Source organism: Pleuronectes platessa, chromosome 6, assembly GCF_947347685.1.
Source record: "Pleuronectes platessa chromosome 6, fPlePla1.1, whole genome shotgun sequence".
Lineage (NCBI taxonomy): Eukaryota > Metazoa > Chordata > Actinopteri > Pleuronectiformes > Pleuronectidae > Pleuronectes > Pleuronectes platessa.
In genome coordinates, this window is record NC_070631.1 from 11,616,153 (window position 1) to 11,636,666 (window position 20,514).

Below are 20,514 nucleotides of genomic sequence, written 5' to 3' on the forward strand. Positions count from 1 at the left end.
GCCTAATCACTCTGGAGAATTAAAGAAATAGTCCTCAGTGGAAAGTATTGATAAGAGAGGGTTAGTTTATTTTAGTTTAATGGGAAAGGCCTCTTTAAGATAAATGCCAAGATGATTTATACCAATGCGAATCAGTTTATTGGTGAGTCCAAGCGAAAGTTTGACTTTTTAAACAAGTGTATCCTTGAGTCAAATGTGAGTCAAAATGGATGACATTTTCTCGAGCTGATCTTAAGGTCCCACATTCAAGAAAACCATAAACACACTTTGTGAGGCCACTGTAACCGTGACCTTTGACGGACGTACCTACTTACGAACAACCAGACAACCTGAAAACATGAAGCCTTCGGCCACAGGCTTCACTGGTTCAGAGGCATATAAAGCTTTCTCTTTAGTTGTATGTATCATGTTTTTTCATCATCAGTGCCGTATGTCAATAATGGCCAACCAGTTGCCGGAAATGTCCGTGATTGTGGTAATACTGCCCTCTAGTGGCACTATGAAAGGACAACATCAGCCCAATAGAATGTCTATCTAACAGGGAGGGTCAGTAGCACTGGTGAACCGCAGGGGACTGTGCTCTTTTCGGTCTTGCTCGCCCTCTACACCTCTGAGTTCAAGCACCGCTCTGAGTCATGCCACATGCAGAAGTACTGAGATGACACTGCGATCGTGGGGTGTATCAGGGATCCGCTATCAGAAGTAGGGACGCTATCGGAACTTGCGATGCTACTTTATTCTACGCACGTACCGTTGGGCGAGAGCTTTCGTGTAGTGTGTGAACGAGAACGCAGCTCCAGAAGAAGGATATGAACATGGGGTAACTGACCCAAATTTAAGTCGAATTAGAATGTGGGGGCTTGCGGACACCACAGGAGCAGTATGGAGGCATTTACTTCAGTTACTTCAATTCTATTGGATTCAGCTAAAGTGCTGTTCTTCCTCAAACTCCAAAAGTGTTTTGTGGATTCATCTACTTCACCCGCCCTTTCATCAGCATAGTGGAAGATAATAAGTGAATTTTCATTTTTTGGTGAACTATCCCTTTAACATCTGCAGGAAATCCCTGCTGATGTTATACCAGTCAGTTGTTGTGAGCGCCCTCTTTTGCATATGTGCTGAGGAGGCAGCATGAAGAAGAGAGATGGTGCAAGGCTGGACAGACTGGTGAGGAGAGCTGGCTCTGTGGTGGGCATGGAGCTGTACTCCCTCATATCAGTAGCAGAAAGAAGGACCCGAAACAAACTGCTGGACATCATGGACAACACTCATCACCCCCTGCATAGTACACTGACCAGGCAGAGGAGCACATTCAGTGGCAGCCTGATTTCTCAGTCCTGCTCCACAGACAGAGCGAGGAGGTCATTTATCCCCAAGGCCATACGACTGTAACTCCTCTCAGACATGGCTTAATGAGAGTGATTAAATGAACTTATCATGTTACTAGGCTGCCAGACTGTCACCATTACAGCCAGTGTTTATCTTTATATTTGTTTACATATCTAGTTTTATATTCTAAGTTTCTTTCTTTAAATGTCTTCATCTGAAGTACAGTAATTTACAGGCTATGTATGTCTAATGCACAACTTTGTATTGTTTCAGTTATTTATTTGGTATCAGTACTTGGCTCGGTTACTTGTTTAACCTTACTTTACTTCTGTCAACTTCTTTTTTCCATAGTCTTTATACTTGTCAATATCTCCTGGAGCACATACTTCTTTACGGTTATAGCTTTGTAGTAGTTCTGGTGGCTGTAGACGTTCATCTCACTACAGATTAAGTGAATTTATTTTTGATTTGTCATTATTCCTATGTAGTCCTTGTGTTTGACTGCTTTGTGAGTTACTGGATGCCTACATTTTCCTCGGGATCAATATATCTATCTCTGTAATGTTGAGAGTTCTGCATCAAACCTAAAAAATCTGACTATAACTGTTGAAAACAAGGGTAAGTGTGTGTTGCAGAATTGAAGTTCAGGTATAAGCCTTTAATCTGTACCACTAAACAGGAGCTTATTCTCAGCAGCTGAGGGGCATTTTGAGAATAACAGAATTTAAGTCTCTATGTCTGTCAGGTGACCTTTTGTCAAGAGACCATTTCATATACTTTAATGACCGATTACCTTCTGCATGTGGGTTACACAAGCAGAATACCCTCACACTGTCCATATGGGAAAGTAGGTGCAGTAAATTATCAATCAGCGCTGACCAAAGCATATTACATTACATTACATTACATGTCATTTAGCATATGTGGGTGTCTGAGTTGTATTTGATTACCCCTTCTTCTCTAGTCTCTCCCTATCAATTGTAAAGTTTCAGAATGTTGTGTGATGTATAAAAGCAGTAGTAGGGCCTTCATCACAGAAAGTAGAGGCATAAACTAGTCGATCAAATCAGCTCAAAACAATGGAATGTAAAGAATGTGACTATGAAAACACAGTCTAAGAAATCACATAGGATCTTCATGCAGTAGCAAAAATAACCCTAAAGACTAGAGAGAAAGTTTCTTGATATGTGAGTGTGTATATTTGTACAGATATCTTTGCGAGGAACATTTTGAGTCTACAACCTACAGAGTTTTGGCTTACTGACCCACTTTCAATGGGCTGTTTGAGGGTTACGACTTGGTTTCGGGGGAAGGGGAAGAATTCGGTTTAGTTTCGGGTATAGGGATTAGGGTTCGGCATTTAGTTTGGATCGTTAAGTTTAACCCAAAAGATGTTCTTATTAATATATAACTTAAATTAAATTGTCCAATTTTAATTTAAAAAGCATTAGCAGATTAAAAATCAATCATAAGTAAATACCAATGACAGATAATTATGTAGGACTGGACCACTATCCAGTAAGGAACACAGTCTCCTCCTACACTACATGGGAACTTTCCCTGTTTTAGTGCTATTTCTGTTTCCAGGACACTAAATATTTATACGTTTACATGAAAAACGTGGTGAAATAATTTGTATTATAAGGCAAATGTATAATGTGCCAAAAACTTGGGAAATTAAGATACATTTTGAAAAACTCCATGGCATTTGTTACCTGTTTCTGCTCCCTAACACTATACACTTAATCATGAAATATAAGGATAGAAATATAATTTCAATTTCTTTGAATTCTTGTCTAGTTCCGTATCTCAACTATGCTGTATATTTGTATGATTTCACCACCTTTCCTCTGCCCATCTCCTATATGATTTTGTTTCTGTTTAACTTAAGTATATATATATATTTTAGTATATAGTGCTATATTTAACTTTGATTGATTGATTATTTATTTAAGCCTCGGAAAACACATTGAGGAATAAGACCCTCATTTACAATGGTGCCGAGGGTACAATAAAGAGTAAAACATTGAGAAATAAATAGATAAGAATATAATAGATATGCATATATACATACAGCAATACAAAGTAAAAGGTCACAAACAATCAACCCTGACGATTCAATAAATACTATAAAATACTATGGTTAAGCTTAACCCAACTTACAGTTACAATCACTGCAGGAGAAGCCAGCCGTACATGAAACAAGAATCGAGAACTCCTTTAATGAAATCAATGAGGCCAACTTTAACTTTTTCCCCCTCTAAATGAAAACAATAAAATGAACATCCTCACCTCTTTTCCCCTCTCTTGTGGCCCTCTCTTATATATTTATTATCTTTGTATAAACATTTTACCTGTTGATTTACCTTATAACAAGAATAAGACGAATATCGCTCCTCTGGCCTCTTGTGGCGCTCTCGTATATATTTTTTTGTTTAATATATTTGAGTACGAATCTTTTACTTGTTATTTTGACTGTATGATAAGATGAAATTCATCCCCCTTCTCTCTTATATGTTTTATTTTATTTTGGTATATATAAGTAGAAATCTTGTACTTGTTGACTGTATAATAAGAATAAGCCGGATCTCCCCACCGCTCCTCTCCCACAGGAGTCTGATGTCATGGGAGGAGTTTGCGTGGTTGGGATCCACAAAACTTTTGCGTGTGCTCGCTCTCGACGCCACGCCTCTGTGCGTTTTCCTCCGCGCGTTAATTCCACACGAAAACTCATACTTGGCATTCCGCCGTTTTTTCTCCCCCCTGTCACAAACACGATCATCTTTTGTTGTCGCCGGTGAATCGCGGAGGCTTCTGCGGTGGGAACGACCCGCCGAGGAGGTCGCTGTGTGTCCGGAGGAGCGGGGCAGGGGAGCCGTTGTGAGGTGAGTGCGCTCTCGGCTACTTCTTTGTTGTGTGCACCAACTTTCACGCTGCAGCTGCTGCTCCGTGTGCGCCTGAAGTTTTGGGATTTTTCACATATTTCGCATTTCCCCGCCGCCGCTTCGATGATTCCGAGCCTCGTGTGTCGAGCCGGGACTCCCCCGCTCCAACGAACCCGCTCCCCGGTGCTGTCGTCGGGCTGACTTTCTTGTCGAGTGTCGGACTTAGTTTGGAGCTTGTTTTTTTCGGGGGGTAGTATTAGCCCGCAAGCTAACTAACTAGCATGTCAGCTCGAGTGTGTTAGCACTGGCTCGTCCGAAACTTCCACAGAAGGAAAGAGACGTAAACCCCTTATAAACACTGTTAAATCTTTGTCTGGTGTTTTTCACTACTATTCCACTTCGGTATAAGAAAGTTTTTCGCGGTTTTGCCTTTAATTCAAAGGCTTTTTTCTTGCCAACTCACAGTTCAGCTAAACGTCTCCCAGCAGCCGCTGAATGTGATTTCATGCCCCCCCCACCCCCACCTCCCTCCACCTCTACGTGCTGGCCGCAGCTGGGATTCATTTCTTGTTGTTGTGAAAGTTTCACCAACATGTGAGACTGGTTTTTCAGCAGAAGTCAAACGATGAACCATCACAATAGCACCTTTGTTCACCACCAGTACCGAGATGGTGAAGACCAGATGATTGAGTTAAAGTTGGAGCTTGGTAACTTCAGCTCCGCAGCAGCAGTGCTATTCAGCTGCAGGGGGGAAATCTTATAAAGTGCTGCGAGGAAGTTAAGCCGAGTTTATCATCACGTCACTGCTATTTCCCATTGCAGCAGATGGCAGCCTGTGTAATGTGCATGTGTCTTGTCAGTGTTTGCTGAGCTCATAGCTTTATTTAGTTCAGTGCTCCACTGGCTCCTCTCTGCACAGGACCGCCTGACCTTTTGGCCACTGGGATCTATCTTTGTTGGAGATGGCAGAGCTACATCTGAGTTCAGTGAATTTTGTTGTAGCTCTGCATCATCACCAGTCTGGTACATAAAAACAGCTAAAAGGTTGTTGCATGGTTTCCTAAATCATAGTCTCCATGCACACATTTCTGAGACACTTAACTTGGCAAACCTATATAATATACACACCAGAGAAGATGATAGTGTTCAGGCTCGGTTAAAACTTCCTTAAAGTTTATTATTGAGGTCATAGTCGGGTGAAGTTACATGTGCTGTACTATTATAAAGTGTTTGTAAGTGAGGTTTGGAAAAACCTTCAACAGATCTGCGAATGTGATGTAGTCCATGTCAACATCAATTCAAACTACAACCTTTGTCGTAAACAAGTAGTTATATAAATACCAGTGTCGATCCCAAAAGAAGTTTAGTATCTTTGTAAAGAGGATGGAATTTGAGGTTCAGCTGTTCTATTGGGTTGCATTACATTTTTACACTTGCGCCTCATGAAGTGGCCATTGAGTGCACAGTCGTACACTATTTACTGTCAATAATGTATTTCAGCTGGATCAGTGTTCGCAGTGATTTAATCAAAGTTAACTTGTGCGCTGTGTTGACATTGGATTTTATTCCTTGTTGTAGGGTCCCACAGATGTGTAGAAATTATTGTATAATCATCCAACTTTTCCCTTTTATAAATACAGTTTATAAAAGAACTGAAAAGATAAAGCTTTGATTTGCCAATAACTGAACTTTTATATTTGAGTACGGTGACAAAATGCAGAAATTAATTGAAAGCATTATCGTCACATCAGACAAGGACATGTGTGTTTTTTTCTGAACAAGTTAAAAATCCAACCACAGTTAAAGAAATAAACAACATAAAGAAATGCCCCAAAAGTTTAGGCCTATTAACCGCACTATACAAGCAGTGTATACCAACAGTATATTGACTAATTATTATTTTTATCATCGATTAACATACAGACACGTTATACATTTTTTTTTGTGTATTGAATGTAGATAACAGTAACAGTTTCCCTTAGATGAAGGTGGCTTTCATAAATAATTCATAAGTCTACTGTCTGGACAACAGTCTTAATTCAACTCATCATGTTGTGAAAAGCATCAAATTCTTATAGTTTAGAAAGAACAAGCAACATGTTTTGGTAACAGTCCCAAAAATGTCTGTCCTGGTTGATTTGGTGACACATGTAGTTACTGGTTATAACAGCAATTGAGGTTTAATACAACTCACCAAATTCTTGGGGCTGATAAACAACCTTTATTGTTTGAAGTTTGGGCAACTTCCCCATCACCCTGTTAGCAAGTGCCTTTATGCTGCACATGGCCTGAATGTACGGACAGTAGGGCACAGTGAAAGATGTTGGAGGTGTGTAGCTCTTCATCTCACAGATCACGGTGGCTCCTACTCCTTTTGTTAGTAGCCACCGTGAAAAAAAAAAAAAGGATGACTAATCTTATTATTTGATTATGAAAATATGTTATATAAACATAAAGTTCCTGTCTCATTCTCCATTGACTCACTCATCAATTTATCTACAAACTATTGCACCAATTGTCTAGACATGAGATTCAAGGTTCATTCAAAGTAGAGTATTCAGTTCCTTAGAAATATGTTTCAAAGCCTGAAGGGTTCAGAGTATTGAATATCCGCTCTTAGAATACTTGAAGTGTTCTAAAACCTCCATTTACGTATTAATCATCGAATTAGTCATCACTACAAAGTATCCGCGAGGTTAGAGAAGTGTTAATGTTGTTTTTGAGCTGTTAAGAGGACCCTGGGGTGTCTATGACCTTTCACCCTGACAGAACATGAAGGTTAATCAGATCCAGTCAGAACAAGAGTTCTCACTCTGTAAAACTTTCATGACCCCCCGAAACGTCCAAATGTTCTTTCAGGCTTCGCCCTCTCCTAACCATCTCACCAGGGACTGTCTGATCTCTATGGCAACAGCACAGTCCCGTCAGCAGTGATTGAAACTGGGAAGGCCCTGTTGCCGTGTGGGTCCATAAGCCCACCACAGCAGGGAAGCGCAGCAACCACGCTGATCTTCTGCGGTTCTCCTGTGGCAGGGACCATGTTAGCCACACTCTGGAAAACATTACACACCGGGCGGCACTCGTGTTGTATATGTGTGCGTGTGTTTGAGGAGACTTGGAGCATCTTCAACAATAACAAAAGAATGTGTAATTTCCTCATGTGGCCCCGGCAGGCAAGATTGCAAGCTTCTGGGAAAATCATATGGCTTTGAATATTATCATTTGAGCAAGTTTCTCTCCGCCAATTAGCTCGTAAAAGCTATTAAATAATCTCGCCATTACAGCTAATCAGTTTGTCATCTATTTTATTCCATCTTGTTGCTGTATCTTCATACCAACTGTCAGTGCTTTCATTGACCTTGGCCAGTGACTTCAGAAACTGACATGCTTTTAATGTTTTGCCATTTTGTTTGGCGGTACTTTAACCCCAGATGCCAGGGCTATTAATACACCCTGTACCCATGGAAGCTGTAAACAACTTGAGACGAAGCTGATCTCGTCTTGGTGAAGTGCGGAGACATTGCGACTGCAAGAAATCTTTCACCATTCTCAGCAGCCGTAAAGGCAACCCTGGTCCTGTCCATCAGTCAGTCTATGTGACATTCAAAGCCACTCTCGAGTGTCTTGAACTCCCATTGGGAGTCATTGGGCCTCGTTTATAAAACTCTGCGGGATACTTTGTCACATTGCCTCACCTCAGTGGCCCCAGTCAGTAACAAAGCCAGTTCTCACTTGTACTTGGAAAGCCCCTAGTCTCCAGGCCCTTATACGTTGCCATGATTTGCTTCTAGTTCTAAATCAAACCACATTTTAAAACTTCATCCCATGTGTGGTTCTGTGGTGCTGAGACAGCATACAGCGCTGTTTGGTTGCCCGGTTCTGCTCTGAGCCCATTTCTCCACCTCTCACATTGCAAAATAATATATTTCACAAGATGTCCAGTCGGTTAAGAGTTTCAGTTTAATACCGACAATCATTTTCATATGGATGACAACAGAAAGGGTTTTTCAGGAATGGAATTCTGCACTTTCATGTTTTTTCCCTTCGTAATTAATTTAAGAAACAATCGATATAGATTGTTGGGGCTGTGTACTAGTGGACAGCATTTGGAAAGTACATTTCACCAAACACGATGATTTATTATAACACTTGTCAAACTTAATTTATTATAGCACATGTGAAGCTTCATCAGATATCAAAACAAATGTTGCTGTCTAAGCTTACATTATGGTTGATAATTTGGTGTAATGTTTTTATAATGTGGATGAAAACCTGTTTTGAAACCCTTCAAATGTTCTACAGCATCACATTATTAGTAATTTATTTTACCATTTGTTCAAGGTGTGTTGTGGCCGGAGCCGTCATCATTGCGTCGGAGTGGAGTTGCCGTGGCAGCCCTGACGGGGCGCAGGAGGAGGGTGCCGATGGAGAGGGACTGGCTGATGGGGCAGACCGTGCATTGGACGGCGACCCTGAGGGAGTATGGAGTCCAGACATCGAGCAGAGCTTTCAGGAAGCTCTGGCCATCTACCCTCCCTGTGGCAGGAGGAAGATCATACTGTCAGACGAGGGGAAGATGTATGGTGAGGACTACAACACATTTTTCATCCTAAAATGACAGGTTTTCATCCTATTAACTATCAGGAGCAGAATATCCCAAATGATTCACTGCTCAGTTTGCAGACATAAACTTTTGTATTGCAGGTTCTTCTGTTTAATAAATTGATGCCTAGATCCCTTTGATTTTACATGACTATATGGACATGGCCTCAGACTTTTGATTCTCAGGAAACATACACCATTTCAGCAGTTTTCTTCGGAATCTAGCTTTGTGTGGTCATCTACAGCGTGTAAAGGCATTTACTATGGTATAAAAAAAGAGTTTACACCATGGACTGGATTGGTTATGTGATGCTATGAAAACAGGGTGAAACGTCATGATTGGCAGCTGAGACTGACTCGGCCGTGTGCACTTTGGAAGCCAGTGGGTCATTGATTCTTCTTGTAAAGGCTTCTTATTTTTACCCAGGTGATGTGCTTGCAGGAATTTGGGGAGAGGGCTATTTAGCTTTGAGGTTAAAGTGCAGCCAGCAGGGGCAGAGGTCAAAGGACAGAGCCGGCTGACACTTCAGGTCAGGTTAGGATTAACATATGCAGAAGTTGACTGATTGCTCATTCCCACGGGTCACTAATTACTTACTGACTGGTTCATAGTGGTTTATTGCACACATGCAGTGTGAGTTTTGTTTGTGTCTTGTAGAATATGTGCCGGATGCTGCGAGTGGAGCAATGATGTATTTTGAACATTTCTTCCTACTTTATGGGAGACCTTGGCTAAAACCCAACATTCCCGGCATTTTTATTTTTTTTGACAGAGTTGGCATTCACGCCTGCAGCAGTCTGTGTTTTGCATTTGTGTATGTGTGTGTCTGTTGTGAGGGGGAACAGGATATGTGATCCCATGCGACAGAAGGGGAAAGTTTGTTTCAGCATAGCGGCATTTTCTCCTTTTGTGGAAATGTGGGCCCACTGTGTTGACCACCCCCACTTCCCCCAAAGCAAACAAGAAAAGTCGTGCTGGTACACGTTTTCACACATTGTAAAGATAAACTGACACGTAGAACGTAATTCCAGCGCTAGGTATGACACGATGTGGAAATTTCTCTGCTGGTGCACTAAGGAAAAGTCTCTAAATGTAGCCTCGAAGTATTAATAGAAAGTGGGTGATCATCTTATGGTACCACCAATGCACAAAAATCCGCCAAAATTGGTTTTATGTCTATAGAAAAGGAAATAGATAGTGCGGCCAGTGGGCAAGTTAGGAGATTGGTGTGTGCCTGAACACCATGTCACACTGGTTACAGAGACAACTCTAATACACGCACCCACTGGTCTCCCATCTTCAAACCAGTATGTTTGAACAACACCCACAAACAGCTCCTTACAATATTGTGAGAATCTCTGAATAGCCCGGGTACAGTGGTTAACGCACTGTTGCCTAACAGCTAGAAGGTTCTCCATGAATCCTCTGGAGGATTTATAGCTGTTGTGTACACGTCTGAGCGGAGAACCTCCCGCTACATTGTTTATGTGTGAAGGAAAACTCTGGAGAAAGTCCAGACCCAATTCTCTGGTCATGTCTAAAAACTACTTAAGTATTCACCATTCACCACTGGTAGTCGAGTCCCACCTCATATGAACCCACCCCTCATCCCTTCACTAAATGTTTCTCTAATCTGTCCTGTAGCTTTTGTGTTTCCTGCTAACTAATAAACTGAGATGGAAACATAACCTAATAATAACTAAAGGAAGAAAATAATGAAGTTTTGTTGGCCCACTCTGTATTTTTCATCTGTCATTTCAACAAGAAAACTAATTGGCAAACACTTTATTTATGTGGCAGAAGAGGATAAGAAACGGAGATGCATTCTAGGATTTTGGAATCCACATACCACATCCTGTAATACAATGTGTTCTGGCCTCCAACCTCCCTGATGTGTTCTCATGTTAAAGTGTAAATTATTTAATGACTGATTGCAGCATGGTCTGATGAAAAAGCAGTTGGCAGTATGTGGAGTAGTGGTAGACTACAGGAAACGGCATGTGTCCTGTTTTGGGAATTGGAGCAGGCTGCTGTGTCTGAGTCAGCCCCTTTTTTGTAGATCTTATGGAATTCTGTGTTCTGTTAACTTCATGGAGCTGATGTGACTCAGCCTGATGTGACCTCAGTCCCAACAGCATCACACCACTTCCCAGAAAGAAGGCTGGTGATGCAGATGATGATAACAGTACATGTGTGGATGTGATTAGATGATTGCAGCTGTGGAATCATCGTTTAATCGCCTTTACCTTAAACTCGAGGCTGTCTGACCTCTGCAGTAGAGTGACCCGAGGGATGGTCACCAGTTACAATCAGAGACAAGTCAATCGTTTGGTGTGGGTTGGGGCCGGGGGGGGCAGAGAACGAAAGAACTGAGCTGGCAGTTATTAGTGACCACATTTAGGGCGTCTCTTGACTGTATGATAACCTCTCCTCTCTCCTTTCCCCCTCCGTTTCCATTATTTGGTCATCTGCTAAGAAGCTCTGCCAGCAGGCAAGACCAAAGCTTACATTAAATTAACACAGGCTGTCCTAAATATCATACAACCACAGAAATCAGTGTGTTTCTGTGTGTGCAAATACTGTCTTTTCCTCATACCAAATAAACCGAGAATTCAGTCCAACCTAAACATGCATTGACAATCCTCAGTGTGACTGTGATTCTGAGGCTGAATGAACATGCTGGAGTCGTGATCTTAGCAGGTTTGTAATGATTGCTAAGGAGATTAGCCTTGTAAGATACAGACTGAATAAGAGACTGCGTTGTAACATTGGGTTCAATCACTGATTACGTTGGATTAATGTTAATAAATTGGAGCTCATTCTTGTCATTGCTGCCAATTAGAGGAGCTTGGTTGCACCAGTAGTTGTACGAGTGTGGTGTATTTAAAAGCATGCAGGTCAGTTTGGTGAATGTGCCACAGAAAATAAATCTAAGGTGGGACTTTTGGACATTTATTTGATAAATGAACACTGTCATACGTCCGCAGCAAGCATCATTAAACTGGGTCCGACAGTATGGCTCATCATGATTTTCAACATCTATTTTCTGTTGTAGTAGGAAATACTTGTTATAATCACTCATAATGTTATTTGTTACATTGGGGATAGCATGCTGTAATATGAGAACCATTTCTCAGTCTCCTCTATTAAAGGAGATGTGAACTGACAGAGTCCCACTAACAAGTTCAAACTTTGTTAGACTATATCTCCTTTAGTTGGGACCTGAGAAGCATGACATGTTAGTTCCGTGTGTTTCTCATATGATCAAATCATCGTGCCAAAATTTGATTAAAATCTGTTACAGTGCAAAACAAAGTGTGATGATTCGACACGGAATGACCAAATATAACAGCTTGTACCAGCTCCAGCTTTTCTTACTCCCAGTCATCATAGCAAAGCACATTTGTTTTGTGTTTAGCTAAACTATGTGTATTTAAACGCTCCAGTCTGATTTCATCTTTTTTCTCTCCACTCTAGGTCGAAATGAGCTGATAGCTCGTTATATTAAGCTACGAACAGGGAAGACACGCACACGCAAACAGGTTTGCACAGATGTTATTGAATATATCAGTATTCTCATATAATAAGATTTGCTAGTTGCAGCATACCGTCACATATGTTGTTTTATTTGATTATAGATAATCTTATTAAAATGCTTATTTATAGACCATGATTGTTTAAAAATTGCAAAAATCACCCTGTGAATGTGTGTGTTTTTATGGGGCTCACTTTAGGTGTCTAGTCACATTCAGGTTCTGGCACGCAAGAGGGTACGAGAATACCAGGCGAGCATCAAGGTGGGTGCCGCTGAATCAGTTCTCCCTTCCCTCTGTAGTCACATCCACTCCTCTTTTCCTTTTCCCCTTTTTCCTTCATCCTGTCTTTCTTCAGGTCTCTAGTCACCTGCAAGTTTTGGCCAAGAGAAAGTCTCGTGAGATTCAGTCTAATCTGAAGGTACACATGCTCACTGACTCTGCTTTGCTCTGCATGTGGCCCACATCCACCTTATTCCAATGAAACAGTAGGGTTATACTTCTCTGTCAGGGTGTTACAATACATACCTTGGAAGCTCTGTGAAAGTTGAGTTAACGATATGACAGGTGCAGGGATAACGTGGAGAAACAAGAAATGTAACTGGTCAGAATAGACATTTTTACTATTAGGGCAGCTCTGGCAAAAGGACAGTAATTACTATATATTTTAATGAATATATGTACAAATCAACATGACTATACAGGTTATGATGACATGTTCTTTAATATTTTTTAACTCGAATAGATTATTGAATTCAGTTATTTCAATCCTTTTAAACCTCATTGAATCTTATTTAACTTACTTCGACATTTCATGAACTCTGGACTACAATAAACACAAAAATAACAGAATCAGAATTAGAATCAGTATTGTTTTTTGCTAAGTAAGTTTAAACATACAAGGAATTTGCTTTGGTGTAGTATAATTATAAAGAAATAGAAACAAGAAAGAAACTAAATTAAATAGATAAATATTATAAATTCCAGAGACAGGAATGAGCAGATTTTAGGTGTTAAAGATAAAATACCACGGTCCAGAACGACGGACCAAAATCTAGTCCGACCAAGAGGTGCTCTCTTGAGTGCGGTCCCTAAATTGAAACATGAAACCAAAACTAACCAGATCAAAAGTAATCAATGTCACAAAGTCATGAGCTTTGGATCAGACTTTGGGACTTTCAGGTGTGATAACGCCTCATGGCAGAGCAGCTTGAACACCTTGATGGAGAAGAGAAGAAATTCAACTCATGAAGAGTTTGGTACTTGATAATATCATTAGGATGGTTCTATTTAATGGCCGTGGGAACATGGTGTGGCCAGCTCAGGCTCTGCAAACTCATTTCGTCAGATATTTTATTCAGTTGCTTTTATGCTTTAAAGGTCTCATTCACTGCTTTACATTCACATTAGACAGTTGTTTGTTGTTGCTGAGGAAAAAAGTGAGTCTTATTTTATTTTTTGCATGGCAATGAGGTTGAGTACAGTGTTAGAAAGGATTGACCTTTGACAGATAGTTGCATGAGATCAATAGCTTAGCTGGCATGGTTGTTCTTAGCATGTACATGGCATCTAGTAAGACACATGGAGACCTGCATACACAAGGGAGGTTTTACTGCGCCCCTAGCATGCGTTGAGACTTGCAGAATTTCTCCTTCGATACATTTCTGATCTCTACGTTCTCCCTCCTCACCTTTTCCCTCAGTTCTTTTTGCCTTTCCTGTCATAGCCCTTTTTCCTGTGGTTGTACCATCCCCCTCTTTGTGATTTAATTTGCTGCACTTTAATTCACGTTTAGGTCAGTCTATTTCCTGGTGTAATTATCAGCTGAGGTTAGTAGGACTTAGCATGTACTGTCAATGTAAGATGAATGTTAGCTTAAAGCTTAGAATGTGGGTTGAGTTAGGTTTGTTATATAGATTTGTATGAAGTTAGCAAGGTGTTTTCCCTCATTGCCCTAACAGTGATTCTGTGACCTGCTTTCATACTGAATGTACTGAAGTTAATTGATATCGTGTCTTTTTTGCTGTAGGCCATGAACTTGGTAAGTTTTGGCCATATAATTCCAGTTTTCTCCTTCAGGCTTTGTGCTTCGTGGTTGGCATTACATTACCGCTTGTCTACACAGTGCAGTTCTTCTGCCAGGCTCAAAAAACCTCATTACTCTTGTTTTTAGTGGCTTTAGTTGAATACTGGTGATGGCTCCAGTTAGCTCTTCTAGCCTGCTAGCGTGGTGCCCCTCCTGCTTTGGCATCCCCCCTGTCTCTGCTTTGCACTCTGTCCTGTCTCCCCTCATTACTGCATCATGTTAAAATAAGTTGGCTGGCTTGTTGTCTAAGGTGGCCTTTCAGTTTCACTCACTCTGTAATGACCAGCATTTCGATAGAAGGAGCGTTTTTCATCGTGTGTCACTGTTGTTTTCTTGTTCAGGACCAGGTTTCCAAAGACAAGGCTCTGCAGACAGTAGCCAACCTCTCATCAGCTCAGATTGTGTCTGCGAGTGTAATGAAACCCCAGACTCCCTTTCCTCCACCAGTCAGAGTGAGACACACACACAGACCCACACACATCTGTTCTTTTTTACCTTCTTGGTGAAAGTCTGAGTAATCCTATCTGCCCCGTTTCCCTTCTTTCCTTTGTGTAGTTTTGGCCCGGCCCTATGCCAGGACAGCCTGGACATTCTCAGGAGTAAGTATGACTGTCAGATGAGTTGCTTTTGTTTGTTTAAATTAGAGAAAGTGCAATTAATAATTGGGTTACACATTTTTGATTCCCCACTCATCTGGTTTTTACTTCTTTAACAGCATTAAGCCCTTTGCACAGCCACCATACACTACAATACCAGCCCCTGTCCCAGCTCCAATCAGTAAGTGTGGACTTGAACGGACTGATTTGATTAATCATCGTGATTATCGGCGTGTTAATCGTTTTTTTCTTGGTTCAAGGTTATGAGCCCCTACCGCCCCATCGCCCTGCAGCTATAGCGGCGCCTGTATGGCAAGACAGAACCATCGCCTCTGCAAAACTACGGCTACTGGAGTTCTCTGCTTTTATGGAGACGCAGAGAGACAGAGAGGCGGTAAGGACATCCCAGCGTTTTTAATGTAAAGCCAACAACAACAAACGTTCCTCTGACCTCTCACCTCTCTCTCTTTCAACAGTATAAACACCTTTTCGTGCACATTGGCCCATCGAACCCGAGCTACAACGACCCTGTTTTGGAGTCCATAGACGTGAGGCAGATTTATGACAAGTTCTCTGAGAAGAAGGGCGGCCTAAAGGAGCTGTTTGAAAAAGGGCCGCACAATGCCTTCTTCCTCGTCAAGTTCTGGGTCAGTACATAAAACTAGATTAAAACTACCTTTAGAGATGACAAGAATTGTGTAAAAAATCCAGAAGTCTGAGACAAGGAATTCAGTCAAATTTTTACAAGGCAGGGAATCATTGGGGAATTGGGGAATGGTGCAAGTTGGACAATAACTTGCTAGTTTTGCATTCGATTTTACACTAATACACATAGGCGACAGCAATCACCAGAAATAACCTATAAGAATAATTTATTGATTGTTTTGATATTTCAAGTTGATGTCTCCTAGAGAAGGAATACACTCATAAATGGATGTCTTGAAATAAGAGTACTAGACTTTGGTGGTGACTTTCTGACTTTCCTCTGCTCTTTACACACTCACTTTCTTTCCATCCTTTTCCTGATTTTTCCAGGCGGATCTGAGCAGTGACGTTGAGGAGGGTTCCAGTGCTTTCTATGGTGTGAGCAGTCAGTACAGCGGAACAGATAACATCACTATCAGCGTCTCGACAAAGGTCTGCTCCTTTGGTAAACAGGTGGTGGAGAAGGTTGAGGTAAGAACATCTGCCCAGTATGCGGAAAAAAACAGAGTTTATATCAAACGGTATCAAAATGTGTTTTTAATCTTGTTGCGTGGGTTCCCCCCCCCATTCAGACGGAATATGCACATCTGGAAGGAGGAAAGTACGTGTTCCGCATCCATCGGTCGCCCATGTGTGAATACATGATCAACTTCATCCATAAACTCAAACACCTGCCGGAGAAATACATGATGAACAGTGTACTGGAGAACTTCACCATCCTACAGGTAGGTGTAGGTGGGTGTGTGTGACCGTGTGGCATAGTTGTAGAACATAAAGAAATCATGCTTTAAAGTTCTAACGTTTAAAAATCACATGATTAACTACAAGTAATATAGATGTAATCTTCAGTTAATTTGAGATTTGAAAACATTGCTTTATCCGATCTTGGTTAGCAAAGATAATATTCAAAATTGTTCCGAGAAAAGTTTCTGGCGAAGGTTTCAAAGGTTTTCCCCAATGTTGTGCTGAAAGTTTTCACTGTGTATGCTTTCCAGATGTTCAAACCTCCTCTTAGTTCTGTTAATTCTGTCATTTTCTTCATCTCTATTTCTTGAGAGCTGTTTTCCCCATATTATTCATCATTAAATTCTAACCCTCTCACCATATCTTCCTCTGTTCTTGTCTCTTGCTAGGTGGTGTCCAACAGAGAAACACAGGAGACTCTGCTGTGCATCGCCTTTGTGTTTGAAGTGTCCACCAGTGAACATGGAGCGCAGTACCATGTTTATAGACTAGTTAACGACTAGCAGCACGTCTCGTGCATGCAGAGACTCTCCACAGACTTTTTAATTACATAGAGTATAAACACTATTTCCAGCTCAAACACACAGAAACCCCACTCCTCTACTCTAAACACAGACCAACAGTCCCACTGTAGTCACACCTGTTGTTCAATGTAAATGTATTTCCATCTCTCTTCAGTATCCCATGACTTAAAGGTCCCATATTGTAGCAAGTGACATTTTCATGATAGTTTTTATTATGAAGCTGGTTGGAGTGCTGTCTAAATACTGTGAAAGTATCAAAGCACTCAGGTCATGGAGAAATGTGCACAGCCTGTGTTCTGAAACTGCCTTAGAGTAAGCCGTCAGGACTCCTGTAACTTTATGATGTCACAACGACATAAACCACTCCTCTCAGCCTCGCCCCCAGCACAGCCCACCTGGGCCAGCCAGCCAGACTGTCTAGTCTGGTTTAGACGGCTTGTTCGGTTCATTTACATTTTTACCTGTGAGTCTTACCAAGCGTTAGCAATAGGCTGCAAAGACCATCTGTGAGTCACCGAGCTGTTGTTGGTGCTCCAGAGGGGAGCGGGGGAGAAGAGATTTTAAACTACATTAAGACGGTTTCTGATATATCTTCTTATGGAAATCATAACTAAAAGTATTGCGTAAGTATAACATATGGGACCTTTCAATCAATTGATTATTTGTGGATTTCAAAACAAAATGTTTTCTTTATCATGAAGCATTTTATTGTTATCCAGTGTAATTATTTAATCACAGAAACCTCTGTGCAACGTCAGGTTCAAAATATCAGTTTTAATGGCAAATTTAAGTCACTAAAAACAGAAACTAATATGGCACTCCGTAGAGTGTATACCGCCACCACGGTCAAATAGTCCTATGTCTAAATATGACGTAGTCTGGTCATCTGCACCAGAATGTACTGATTTCGTGGCCTGTCCTCCATCCCTCCACCAAGATCTGTGCAAATTGGTTCAAGGCTTTTAATGGAATCCTGCTAACAAATAAACACACACCTTCAAACACTAGAATGACACTCAGTAGAATGCTGCTAAAGCTCATTAATCCTCTTAAATTCAATCAAGCCGCATAGATATCAGTTCTCTAAATGTGTCCGATTTTATTTCATCAAGATCCATTCATTATTCCCTCGGATCGCTATGAAAAGAATAACTAAAAAACCATCTCCAGCCAATTTTCATGGAAGTCAGTTTAGTAGTTTGTTGCCTAATCCTGCTGACGGACAGGGGTGACAACATAACCTCCTTGATGGAGGCGCAGAAAGAAACCAGCAAACTATATAAAATCAAGTTTAATATGGGATATCCTGAAATCGTATACAATCAGTATGTACCTGTGACATTTTTCATGCACATGCATTTACGTCATGGGTGTGACAGATGTGAGACCAGTTTGAATATAGGTTGTGCAAATCATGTAGCCAGTGTTAATGTAAACTATGCCACAGTGACTTTCTTCTACTGTTCATATCGTCTCTGTACAGTAGGAAATGATCGAGCCTATAACGGTGCGTCTTCTATCACTGCTTATAGTGGAGTCGTGATCTTCAGTTTGTATAATCAACGGGTCACATGACGCAAAGTAAGAGTGTGCCTCTTAGAATATAATGCACTACACGAGTCGTATTTATATTAAAACACAGTGTCGGAGCGTGAAGAGGGCGTTTTAAAAGGTTTCCAGTGGTACTCGGTGTGGAGGGCAAGATTGTGATCAAATGTTAAGGGGGTGTTTTTAAAGTTCGACTCACTTGTCTTTTTGGAAAAGTTCACAAACCGTTTCAGATTCAGTTAACACTTTGGTGTCAGCTGCACTTTGAATGACAGAATCGACCCTTACTGTTCACGGACACGACACAGTGGTTGCTCCGACTGTGTGGGCTCGCTGCAGTATTTCTACCTCCACGTGAGTTGGGATGAGAATGTGCTTTGGTTTCATATAAAGCCTTAACCAGAGGAGCACTGATGTATAGGATGTGTACACTACATTTGTAATGGTACTGTTTTATAAGCCAAAACACGGTAAATAGACTTGTTTTTGTAAAGATGAACTGCCGTTGTTTGTTTTTTTACCAGCACAGCTAGAAGTGTTAAACTTAACATCAAGATGGGTGTTTCAGTTTTTTTTCCTCTTTTTTTGATGTATGCAAAATGATGTCTGGAACACACTAAGGTTATCTACGGTGCACTGGGTTTTTTTGCCTGTTAACACTAACAAACTATCCAGCTGACACTTTTTTGTTCTATGTAATATTTTTTCGTTTTTTTTGGTACACGACTACCAGCAATTTTTATCTTGTATTATGTTGTGAATCTTATTTGACACTTTCACGCCCCCTCCTGACAGGATCATGTTTAACCATGTATGATTTGACTCTGTACCATGAAACTAAGATTCAGTTTTAAGCAAGATCATCCAACATTCACTGTGTGGTCGGCCAAACGTGTTTTTCTGTTTTATGAGTTGTGTTTCTTTCCTGTCTGTGTATTTTGGTTGGCCGTGCCTCATCACTCCTTTGGTCAAGTCTGCTCAGTGAATGAAATCTGTGCCTTTATGCTGTACCAATAAAATCACATGGTGTTTGCAGAATTGTGCATCCTCTAGAGTCTGGATAGAAGCATTACAACAGCTGCTTGAGAGAGCAACTCACTACACTAATAAGTAGAGTTAGACTCAATAGAGTGCATACCTGCCAACGTGCAATGGCCCCCTTGTAGAAAACGCATTTAAATTCACTAGGTCCAGATCTTATTTACATCAAATTTCATACTCATAAATTTCAGTCCATTAAATTGGCCAGATATTTTTTTTAAATCAATATCCATGCACATTACTTGAGAAGTAGGGCTTTTTTTCTCCATTGTTCATAGATCTAATAGGTTTGTTCCGACCAACCTTCCATCCTCTTCTAGTTTGTGCTTATCCCTCCAGTAGTTTGTGTATAATACTTTCAAAGTCAGATGATAAAAAGCCTCTAGATTTGAACCATCAACCCATTTGCCTAGTGAAATTCCACCTGGGGCTGGATGGGCCACATCAATACTGTTTAGAGAAGCATCTAATGTGAATCAATATTGAGTTTTCGGGGAATGAAATTTGACACAAATGCTAAACAACATTCCTGATCTTGTTTTTTTTTATTTAATCTGTTTTCCCCTAATTCGTGACTTTTCTAGATTAAAGACTTGCTATTCATATTTAGGGAGACATTTTCTTGAATTAGGAAAAGTATCTCAAGCTACGGTTGTCATATTTGGACCTGCACAATTAAGTTTTTGCACCCGTATCATAAATATCTCCATCCCAAATCCAAATTTCTTCATCTGATCTCAGGTTAAATCTTCGCCTCAGAGATTGCAGTTTCCATTTATTCCTGCTGGATGGCGCTGTCGCCTCATTTTTCCCACAGTACTAGAGCAGTTAATATGATCAGCTCAAAGTTTATTTAGAAATATGTCCAGGCTTTACTTTCTTCATTATGCCGCCAACCAATCAGTGTCCACTCATTTTGA

At 40.8% G+C, this 20,514-nt stretch overlaps 1 protein-coding gene across 1 annotated transcript; it reads left to right on the top strand.

Annotated features, from left to right (window-relative positions):
• The first annotated feature begins 1,131 nt into the window (after positions 1 to 1,131).
• On the top strand, positions 1,132 to 19,591 carry tead3a (TEA domain family member 3 a). The gene is made up of 14 exons (XM_053424077.1): positions 1,132 to 1,388; positions 3,942 to 4,214; positions 8,556 to 8,797; positions 12,295 to 12,359; positions 12,552 to 12,614; positions 14,380 to 14,391; positions 14,778 to 14,888; positions 14,992 to 15,035; positions 15,152 to 15,213; positions 15,293 to 15,426; positions 15,509 to 15,679; positions 16,068 to 16,208; positions 16,310 to 16,462; positions 16,871 to 19,591. Exons 1-14 carry the CDS (start codon positions 1,132 to 1,134, stop codon positions 16,982 to 16,984), a joined length of 1,842 nt encoding a protein of 613 aa, XP_053280052.1. The 3' UTR covers positions 16,985 to 19,591.
• Positions 19,592 to 20,514: the final 923 nt, after the last annotated feature.

Excerpts from the sequence above, each read along its gene's own strand:
- tead3a (XM_053424077.1), top strand. The coding sequence starts at position 1,132 with ATGAAGAAGAGAGATGGTGCAAGGCTGGACAGACTGGTGAGGAGAGCT. Across the intron at positions 14,889-14,991 it reads CCTTTCCTCCACCAGTCAGA|TTTTGGCCCGGCCCTATGCC; the intron begins GTGAGACACACA and ends TCCTTTGTGTAG. Across the intron at positions 15,036-15,151 it reads CAGCCTGGACATTCTCAGGA|CATTAAGCCCTTTGCACAGC; the intron begins GTAAGTATGACT and ends CTTCTTTAACAG.